Source organism: Physella acuta, unplaced genomic scaffold (genome assembly GCF_028476545.2).
Source record: "Physella acuta isolate Inbredline_101_S28 unplaced genomic scaffold, ASM2847654v3 ptg000838l, whole genome shotgun sequence".
Taxonomy (NCBI): domain Eukaryota; kingdom Metazoa; phylum Mollusca; class Gastropoda; family Physidae; genus Physella; species Physella acuta.
The window spans coordinates 200,472-211,350 of NW_026732355.1; the positions used below are offsets into that span (position 1 = coordinate 200,472).

The following is a 10,879-nucleotide window of genomic DNA, read 5'->3' on the forward strand; positions in this document are numbered from 1 at the left end:
GATCCCCTTCAACACTGATAATTAAGAACGAAGAAGAAGAAGAAGACATGGAGATGAGGTCAAAAAGGGTAACAATGGTTGCGGATTGTGATATTAAAAGCCCTCTGTTTGATGTAGTCCAGATAAATTTAGTTAAAAGTGGTTACTTAAAACTTGATTACACCTTACCATACTCAAATGTTTTGATTTTAACAGGCTTCTGGTTACATGTACATTATTTAAACATTGTTAAATTAATATTAGTGAAATTAAATATTTAAAACGAGTAATGATAAGATGGGGCTGCCTACTTGTGCAATAAGAATACTAAATAACCTCTGTAGAAAGTTTTGTTATTGAAAAAAAAATGTTGGGGTAGGCAGCCCTAGATAGACTGTTAATATTGCAGGTAATGCTATTAATGCCATCAGAACTAACAATGTTATAATGTGTTGATCAGATACTGTGAGAAATGTGGGGGCAGCCCAGATGGCACTGCTTGTACCTAAAGGGATCAACCAGTTCCCTGACATGGGCGCCAAACTACGTGGCACCATTGATGTCTGGTGGATTGTACATATCCTTTTGTTTGCTCATATCACACAATCAAAAAAATTTTTTAGTTATTTTACATCACACAATATTTTCCTGTTATCTTACACAATCAAATATTTTCCTATGTGATTTTATATTAAAAATCAAATATTTTTCTGTTATTTTTATCATACAATGAAATATTTTTCTAGAGATTTTTTTACAAGCTCATCACTTAACGAGATCTTTTCAATACATTTTGTGACTAGAGCTAATATTTTTAGCAATATGCCTATACAAAATGCATTTAAAGGTTTTAGTTTGCATAAATTTGATGCTGCTTCATATGCACTAATGTTTGTCTTGATACCAAGACATTAAATTACATGATAATTACATTTTTTGTATTTGATGCAACACATTTCATAGTTATAAATGAGTATATTCTCCAGTAGACCTTGTTAATTGGAAACTGATTATATTAGAAATATTTAATTTGAATCACCTATTATGAGTATTTAAAATTCTAAAAATTTAATAAACTTGTAACTTCACTCTTTTTTTTAAAAAATCACATAATTCTTAAATTGTCGCTCCTTGCTTTGTGTATTTTTTATTTTTACTATTCTTTTCTCTCACAAGTATTTAAGTAATGTTTTTAAAATAAATGGTTGGATGAGTTGTGTAGCCTTAACCTATTCACATGATGGAGGTCTGTTGATGTTGCTGCCCTTCCTACTGTGTCAGGACAGGACATGGAAGAACTGCAAGCTTCGCATCTTTACTGTGGCCCGTATCCTTGTCTCAGCTAGTCTTTTAAACAAACAAATTGATCAACTATTGGGTGATAATTTTCTAGTCTAATACATACAACTTTAGTCTTACTGCTTTAAGGTCTAGTACAGACTCTTCTAAATAATGTTCTGGTTGTTTTATTTAAGGTTACATTATACATTGTGTTGATGAATGATTTTATTTTATATGGTGCCTTTAAAGCTATATCGTTTTATACTTAATATGTAAAATTCTGTATACTAAGTAATTCCTGCAAAATGATAAAAGATTAAGCAGTTGAAATTATTGGTTAAAGATAATGTGGTGTGACATATTGATAACAGAAAATTCTGTTTTGAGATAGATTTGGGATATGTGAAAATATTTGTGGTATGTGTAAATGGTATAGAACTTTTGCCTTGACTGGAAGCCAGAAACTGAGGATAACTCTATCCAGATGAAGAAAGATCTACAGACCTACCTGTACCAGCTGCGTATCCCAGCAGACGTGGATGTTGTGGAGATGGTAAGTGGCGCCATGGGTCTGGCAGGAAGTGCATCTTGTGCTGTCTTGCTCTCTGTGTTTCTTCTCCACTAAATTCTTAACACAGCTGTTTAGGTCTCAGGTAACTCATCACTACCTGAGCATACAGTTTAGTCAAGTAAATCTAGGACTAAGTGTTGAAAATGTTATTTAGTTTATACCATAGTGAGTTATAACTGATCATTAAAGATTTTGGCTAACGTGATCAGTTTCTAAATACTTTTTATATTTTAAACTTTGTAGTAAAAGATCTCTAATTTGACTGTATGTGTAATAATATCAACTTGGGCTGTGCATACAAAACATAAACATGTATGGGCTATTTAAGGATTTGAAACTATGTAAAACAAATTGTATGATATTTCTGTGATTTTCTTATTTGTTTTTAAAATTTCATAAACAATTCTGTGGTATGATAATAATCTCTGTATGTTTTTATCTGAAGTGCATATTCATTTCTTTTAACATGCACTTGACAGTGGGCATGACCCCCAACCAGTATGGGGAGATAGTGACTTACTTAAAAGTAACATGTACTCAACCTAACTGTTTGAACCACTCTGATGGCTTATGATGTGTGTATGAACACGCCTTTATAAAATAACAGGACTTTTGGTTTGAGTGTTCTTGGGTGTTAGCTTCTCAATCCTTCATTAACATCCATTTCCAGGCCAACTCTGATATATCAGCCTACACGTACGAGAGGACCTTGATCATGGAGCAGAGAACTGATATGTTAAGTAAAATCAGGAATGCGCAAGTGGGGGTACGTATGTCATTTGATTAACACTTCTACTTCCTTAAGCATTGTGTGCAGATATTTTTTATTTGAATATTGTAGACTTTTTTTTAAGTTTTAGTATAGTGGGTGGTGGTTTATGATCTGCAAGCTACTAAATACTGATCAGAAATGTTGTGAATTAAAAACATAACTAAACTTATCAGCCCGTTAGTAATAGTCTTATCACCTTCTCTTTGATGATTGTGCTGTCTTTGTGCTGGTGTCTATCAAAGGGTTTGGTAGTATAGAAAAACTTCAATCATTTTATTTCTCTTAGTCTAACCCATATAACTGCATTTGACTGTAGTGTCATATTCGTTTCTATCTTTGAGAAGTGTGCTGATAGTGTAGTAACAAAATTTCTTGTAATATGTTTACACATAATATTATCTGTTTAGTTGGTAGATGTTTTTTTAGATCATTGTGGTTGGAGTTTGTTAGGCTGCTAGCATAAGGTTAACCCTAGCAAAACAGACCTGAGACAGTTCTAGATGCTGGTGCTACTTTTAACAATATATTCACAACTTTTTTGTGTTATTATGACTTTTCAGTTGAGTTCTTATGTGACTCATAAACAATGCCTTAAAATAGTCCTACAGATGTTACCTTCTTTGCTTTTTAAGATATTTTTGTTTTCAGTAGGCCTGTTTGATGTTACATTTTGAAGAAATATATAATGTAAACAAAAAATATGGATATTTAATTGACTTACTTTGTATGTTAATGATGAATAAAATTGTTAATCAAATGAAATAATAGTCTCCATAGAAAAATGGCAATGCTGCTAAAGAATATTTGATAGCTGTATCCTAGCATTACCATATCTTTAAAAAATTAGTTAACTGAACTCTGTACCCATAGAATAATAGCAGTCCCAGTCATGTCCTCATCATCAGCTGCCACCATTAATGAACTAATTGAACTTTGACCCTTAGAACAATGGCAGTGCCAGTCATGTCCCCACCATCACCTGCCACCTGTAATCAATAGCAATGCCAGTCATACCCCTACCATCATCTGCCACCTGTAATGAACTAATTGAACTTTGCCCCCTTAGAAAAATATCAGTTCCAATCATATCCCCACCATCACCCTGCCACCTGTAATGAACTAACTGACCTCTGTCCCCATAGAACAATGGCAGTGCTAGCAGAGTGCCCACCATCACCCTGCCACCTGTAATGAACTAACTGACCTCTGTCCCCATAGAACAATGGCAGTGCTAGCAGAGTGCCCACCATCACCCTGCCACCTGTAATGAACTAACTGACCTCTGTCCCCATAGAACAATGGCAGTGCTAGCAGAGTGCCCACCATCACCCTGCCACCTGTAATGAACTAACTGACCTCTGTCCCCATAGAACAATGGCAGTGCTAGCAGAGTGCCCACCATCACCCTGCCACCTGTAATGAACTAACTGACCTCTGTCCCCATAGAACAATGGCAGTGCTAGCAGAGTGCCCACCATCACGCTGCCACCTGTAATGAACTAACTGACCTCTGTCCCCATAGAACAATGGCAGTGCTAGCAGAGTGCCCACCATCACCCTGCCACCTGTAATGAACTAACTGACCTCTGTCCCCATAGAACAATGGCAGTGCTAGCAGAGTGCCCACCATCACGCTGCCACCTGTAATGAACTAACTGACCTCTGTCCCCATAGAACAATGGCAGTGCTAGCAGAGTGCCCACCATCACGCTGCCACCTGTAATGAACTAACTGACCTCTGTCCCCATAGAACAATGGCAGTGCTAGCAGAGTGCCCACCATCACCCTGCCACCTGTAATGAACTAACTGACCTCTGTCCCCATAGAACAATGGCAGTGCTAGCAGAGTGCCCACCATCACGCTGCCACCTGTAATGAACTAACTGACCTCTGTCCCCATAGAACAATGGCAGTGCTAGCAGAGTGCCCACCATCACCCTGCCACCTGTAATGAACTAACTGACCTCTGTCCCCATAGAACAATGGCAGTGCTAGCAGAGTGCCCACCATCACGCTGCCACCTGTAATGAACTAACTGACCTCTGTCCCCATAGAACAATGGCAGTGCTAGCAGAGTGCCCACCATCACCTGCTACCTGTAATGAACTAATTAAACTTTGCCCCCCATAGAACAATGGCAGTGCTAGCAGAGTGCCCACCATCACGCTGTCCCCAGTACCAGAGGAGAGCAGCACTGATGTCCCAGAGAAGGAACAAAGGACTACAGACAAATCTCAGTTCACTTTCACACCCCAGGATGCCAAAACACTCATCAATAAAAACAAGAAACCGTAAGCAAATTGTGTTACTACATATTTTGTTTTGTACCAGATCTACCTATCCTTTTGATTTGCAATGGCTGAAATTCAATACAGCCTCTTTAGTTTAAAAAGAATGTCTTTTATTTTTATGATATCAAAACATATTCTAGCATTTGTCTTCTCTCATATTTTTTTTTAAGAAAAAATTTTTTTTTACTGATTCATCACATGCTTGAATTGATTCCAGTTTTATCTTTTCCTTGTTCAGAAAATGATTTGATTAAAATGTTATCATTTCAATTAACCGAATAATTCAAATCTTATTTCATTAGGCTAGATAATGCTTCAGTTAAACAATACTTTTTTTTACTGAATGGAAGAATATTTTATCTTTAAATTGGATAGTTAATGGCTTTATTTAAAGTGAATGCCTTGATAGTTTCAACTTTTGAATGTATTCTCCATCCCAGAGACAAGGACAATGTCCGTCGTATGCACACTGCTGTTAGACTGAATGAACATATTGTTGAAAAATCCCACAATGCTCAGCTGGTCATCCTCAACCTTCCTGCCCCACCAAAATCAGACGCTGGTGCTGAAAACTGTATCCTTGCTAGTTCACATCTTTCATTTATGTTTGCTTAGCAAACCCGATATTATCATATTGTCTATTTAAATTAGATACACAATCTATATATATAATTCTCTTCATGGGGACCATTGAAAACACCACGCAGCTTAGCCACCACCCTTATCCCCCACTGTCAGGTGAGCTGTGGTTCACCCCGAATGTTTACAATCGTAGAGCCGGGTCAACTATTAGGGGTAGGGGCAGATAATTTAGATTTAAAAAGGGGAGGTAATAACAATTTCTGCCATAACTATTCATTAAACTGTCGCCATGGACGGCTGCTTTCATGGAGTCCGCTGTGGGGAGGGAGGGTGAGGATAATCGTCTTTACCAACTACTGCAAATTTTTTCAGTCGCAGCATTGGTAGTTGATTATGAATTACTGAAAAGTAGAAAGTAAAACAACTAAACAGTGGGGTATGCTTATGGCGCGGGTCAGCTCGTATTTTTTTATTTTGATTCTCATTTTCAAGAAAGGTAGATTTTGAGGATAGAATGAATCTTAGCCTAATCTATTTTTTTTTAAATAACTAACTGTTTATGAAATGTTAAGTTAAAAATCAATAATGTCAGAGAAACAGTAGGATGTTTTGTATTGAGTGTGAAGTTGCCTTAACTCTGTACAGACATGGAGTTTCTAGAGGTGCTGACTGAGGGGCTGGAGAGGGTGCTGATGGTGAGAGGGAGTGGACGGGAGGTCATCACCATCTACTCCTAACCTCTGGAGTCCAACCACAGCATCTCACATTAGACTGGTGACACATCGGACTGGTGACACATCGGACTGGTGACACAGACTGATGACACAGACTGATGACATATCTGACTTGACATCATGCCATTGGGTTAACTGTGTAAAATATTGTTTTCAAACATGACATTTTGTTTGAACATGACATATCAAACATGACTTACAGCTGTTGAAAAGCAATTTTATTTTCTACCATCACTTGACCTTTCATATCACTTTGCAGCTTTGCATATATCACTTCAAATAATGCAACACTGCACTTAATTCATATACCATAGGACGACATATCACTTGACGTACATAATGATACATATGACACAATACAGTATACAACACTACTTAACTCATTGACCGTTGGGATAAAACTATTTCTCAAATATTTCTATTGTCATACCATGACATCTACATTCTTTGACATTTGTGACATTTACAATGTAGTCCCAACAAGACAATGAACATACTGGACTTTGGTCATTGCCCAGATGACCATAGCTGAATGTCTGGCTGCAGGACTGGCCTATCATGTCTGGAAGTTCCACATGGAGTCTAGTCTGCTGGGAGGTCATCCTGACACATCCACCAGATGTTGTATAATCCACATGATCATGTTTGTAATCCACCAGACATTGTACATAACCCAAGTGGATGCATCCATCAGTGGACTGCTTCAACGTTTTAATTTATTCACTTGAACCCTGAGGTCAAATAATCCATGTGTTTATCGTATGGTAACCTCTGATCTTGCATATGAAATAGCATTATTTGTATCCAGTAGCATCCAATGGTTTGTGTCAAGAACCATCATGCACATGGGACTGGTTGGTGCTTACATTGTTGTTTTCTTGTCATTTGCAGGGTCCTGTTTACTGTTCAATGCTTGCTGTATACTTAAGTCTAGCTGGTGATATCATTTCTTACCATTTTTTGTGTGTGGAGAAATTGATTTTATTTTGTGTTTATACTATCTTGTTATACGGGAAATGTTAATGTGGTGATCTGTTACTGAAAAATGTTTCAAAATGTGTGTGGTGGTGTTGTTTCTCTCTCCTTACCCCCATCCACCTCCACCCACAACCATTGTCATATTTTTTTTACTTTAATTATTTGGGTTGTCTTAGCATAGGTTTGTCTCCTGCTTAAATTCATCTTTTCAGCTGTGATTTCTGCTGGTCCAAGGGAAGTAGGAATTCTTTCAAGGAAGCAAATGTGCTACTGTTATTTCCCTTTGATAACCAGGGGAGGTAATATATTTATCTTCCCCATTACTTCTTCCAACACTCTCACTGCCCCATTCTTCTGATTACTGTACAAGTGTATGCCATGGGTCATCTATGTCAGCCGCTTTCTGATGGTATCAACATTTATTGGATGCTTTGTTTTTTAATGACAGTTATTATTTTATTCGTCAGCACATATGGTATAAAAAAAATTGTGCAAACAGAATGAATACAGACTAATTACACTGGTCTCTGAAGAAACATTGGCCTACTTAAGATGACATTTGTTATGTTTTATGACCTGTAATATTTTCCTGATACCTCTAGATGAAAAATTAAGTTTAACAAAACACAATGTTTTTTGCAATACTAAATGACATGTAGCACTAGTGCACACTGTACTCTTAAAACAATTATCATACGGATAGTAAAAAAAATTATTATTTTCTGTAGCAAGAATGGGTTACAATAGCTATATTGTTGTGTGGGTTAATTTACATCCTAGACAGAGGGTTGGTTGTTACACAGCTGTGTGATTCAATTGGTTTAGTTTTTAACTGGAGACAAGAGCTACCATCAACTGAAAGGATTTTCAAGAGGATTTCTTAATGTTTTGGTCTAGTCATTGTCTTTTTTCTGACTCAATGAAGACAAGGATAGTTGCTTAGCTTTAAATTACTCCATATGTATATTTATATAGTTGCAACATCGCTGGGAGGTACTGATGTAAAAGACTAAAAAAAAATTTAAGTGTGCAAATCTTTAAGGATGGCCTTATAGAACTTACATATTATTCTCTTCATCCCCATGTATCTAAGAAGTCCAAAGAAACTGTTCATATGTTGTTTAGTCCCTTGTAATTACAAATATTATGGAACATTCTGAAAAAAAATACTACGCAAACATTAATGGCACCTTCAGTTATGTTTCTGAGAGTTAAACCAATCATCTTTGCTGTTGTTTATTCTGCTTTGCTAAATGAACCAATCAACGGCCAGGTTTTTAAAAATTAAATCTTATTAGGTGGACCAATCACCACTCCCGGTTTATACAGCCTACCTTTGCTGACTGTGTATGAAGTTTTGATCTGTGAAATCTTGTTTATGTGTATATAAAAATGCTAGTTGCGTTCACTGTACTGAATATGTATGTTGGTGTTAGTTGTCCTCTTTATATAGGTTTCATTTTATTTTTTGTTTTTTTGGTTCATTTTTTTTTTTAACATGTCCACTAATTCATGCCATGCACATGCTATTTATATATTTTGACCAACTGTTTTTTTTAACCACATTTTATATTTCTTTGCATGCTAGACTAGTGTTTAAGCTTATATATTAGTGGTCAGTACAATTTTAACTAATACATTAGTGCTCAGTGGTAACTGATCTTATTTATAATAGCTAAAGTGAGAATATTGGATGAATGTACAAAATATATGTTTATAAATTGCTTTCTGGTGAGTTTTGTCTAATGTTAGTAAAGCAGTTATGTTGTATGATGTATTTAACATAACGTTTATTTTTAATTTTGATTAACCGATCACGACAAATAATTTTCATTGATTAATTTCTGTATTTGCTTGATAAAAAAAAAGACATTTTTATTTGTGTACAACTCGTTGGGTATTCTGTTTCAGGTGTTTTTTTAAATTTGGTATTTTTTAATTAGATAGCATTTCAGGAGTAGATTTTTAGAAATGAAAGCAATATTGCCATGATATGTAATCAGCATTGTAAAAATTTCATATCTTTTTCCAATACACTTTTTAGTGGTGGAAAATGCTTTGTAAAAATGTTCATTCAACAATCTTATATAAACATTGAGAAACTGTTTTTAGAATGTGTAAAAGTTGAATTGATTGGAGTTAGTTTTCAAAATTAAAATTGGATATCAAAATTGCAGGTGATACAAAAAAAATGTTTTGGATTATATACAGACATGTACACACTTACTTTGTTGCTGTCAGTTGTATTGTTAGCTAATTATCAAGCTAATTGCAATCAAAATATGGCTGTGTGATTTACAATAATTTTATTGGATGTGATTTTTGTTCAAGGGAGATGATTCTGTAAACCATTGTTGTTTATTTTTTTTTTAAATTAAAATAAATCTCATTAGAATTTTAGGAATATTTCATCTGCTCCATAAATCATTTAATGGAGAGAAAAAAATGTTAGTGGGTTTTTTTTTTTAACATTTTTGCAAGCAGAAGAAATTAGTTTCCAATCTTCAGTAGAAAAAAAGAAAAAGCTGCCTTATTCAGACAAGTTTAAATTCTATTAAGTTTATGTACAAGGGTGGTCAACCACTCCCTACATACTGGTCTTAAGGTGTTTATCATGTTGATGATAAATGGTATATGTCATGTGATCTGGTCATCAACTTAGAACTTTAATTTAAATATTTATTCAACAAGCAAAAAAAAAGTCATTGGATATCTTTATTTAACCATTTTCTTTTCTCTAATGATATATTTTTTTATAATCTATGGTGGCCAGATTTTTTCCATCTGTACAACTAAAATGTATTTTGTCAACCCACTTGAAACAGTTCATTTGATCTGTAACATTGTTTTTTTTTATTTATTGAGTTCAAGATGAAATTGGTGTGAGTTAAATACTAATTAAGTTAAAAGTAAAGTTGTAATTGGTGAGTGATAGGTAGAGATGGTCTGTGCAAAGCTTTGTGGACAGTGGTTCATATGGTCAGTGTAATTTATCTTTCATTGTTTTGATAACTCACAAGTTCTACTGATCTAAGTAAAAAAAAAATTGTTTAACAAAATATAAATAAACTATAGTAGAAAAATATGTGATGTGTGTTGAATTTTGTACGCAATGTATATGATGTTTGCACTGCTGGCCTATAAAAGGTGAAAATAATATACAATATGCCCATTTCCCACTTTAAGTATAGCATACACACATATCAGTAGTATTAGGTACTATGGTGATTCCATAAAGACTAGTTTATGGGATGGTGTGGCCTAGCGGTAGATAGCTAGACTACTTACCAGAAAGTCTCGAGTTCAAATCCAGGTTCAAGTAAGTAGAATGTGTTGCGCTGCTGGTTACCTCTCTAAAGGTAGTTGGACTTTGTGCAGACCACACTACCCCCTTCAAATGCCGAGGTCTCTGAAGCAGATGAACTCTACTTCATCTGCTCCCATGTGTTTTAGGCACGAGTGGGAAAAGATGATGATAAGTACTAATTTAGTTCACAACATAACTCAGGGCACACAATACTTCAACAGGGTTTTAAAATAGACCTACCCCAGATATTTAAACATGCGCATACCTTGGACAACATTTTAAAATAGGTGGTCCATCAGATGTTTTACATAGGGTAAACAACGTATTTTAACTTGGCCTACATCAGGTAGTAATGTAAAGGTACTTGTGGTGGCTGACTCTACA

The 10,879-nt window shown here is 35.4% G+C and overlaps 1 protein-coding gene across 11 annotated transcripts in view; it reads left to right on the forward strand.

Annotated features, from left to right (window-relative positions):
* Positions 1–10,262, forward strand: part of LOC131951923 (solute carrier family 12 member 4) — a 112,658-nt gene extending 102,396 nt beyond the window's left edge. For 9 of the 11 annotated variants that reach the window (XM_059314368.1, XM_059314367.1, XM_059314370.1 and 6 more), the window contains 7 exons: positions 440–554; positions 1,215–1,306; positions 1,722–1,813; positions 2,502–2,597; positions 4,734–4,894; positions 5,335–5,468; positions 6,122–10,262. In XM_059314368.1, coding sequence (XP_059170351.1) covers positions 440–554; positions 1,215–1,306; positions 1,722–1,813; positions 2,502–2,597; positions 4,734–4,894; positions 5,335–5,468; positions 6,122–6,213 — 782 coding nt within the window. In that variant the 3' untranslated portion in view covers positions 6,214–10,262. Of the gene's footprint in view, positions 1–439; positions 555–1,214; positions 1,307–1,721; positions 1,814–2,501; positions 2,598–3,745; positions 3,833–4,733; positions 4,895–5,334; positions 5,469–6,121 lie in introns of those variants that run through there. The other 2 variants (XM_059314369.1, XM_059314373.1) reach the window with 2 other exon arrangements.
* The last annotated feature ends 617 nt before the right edge of the window (positions 10,263–10,879 follow it).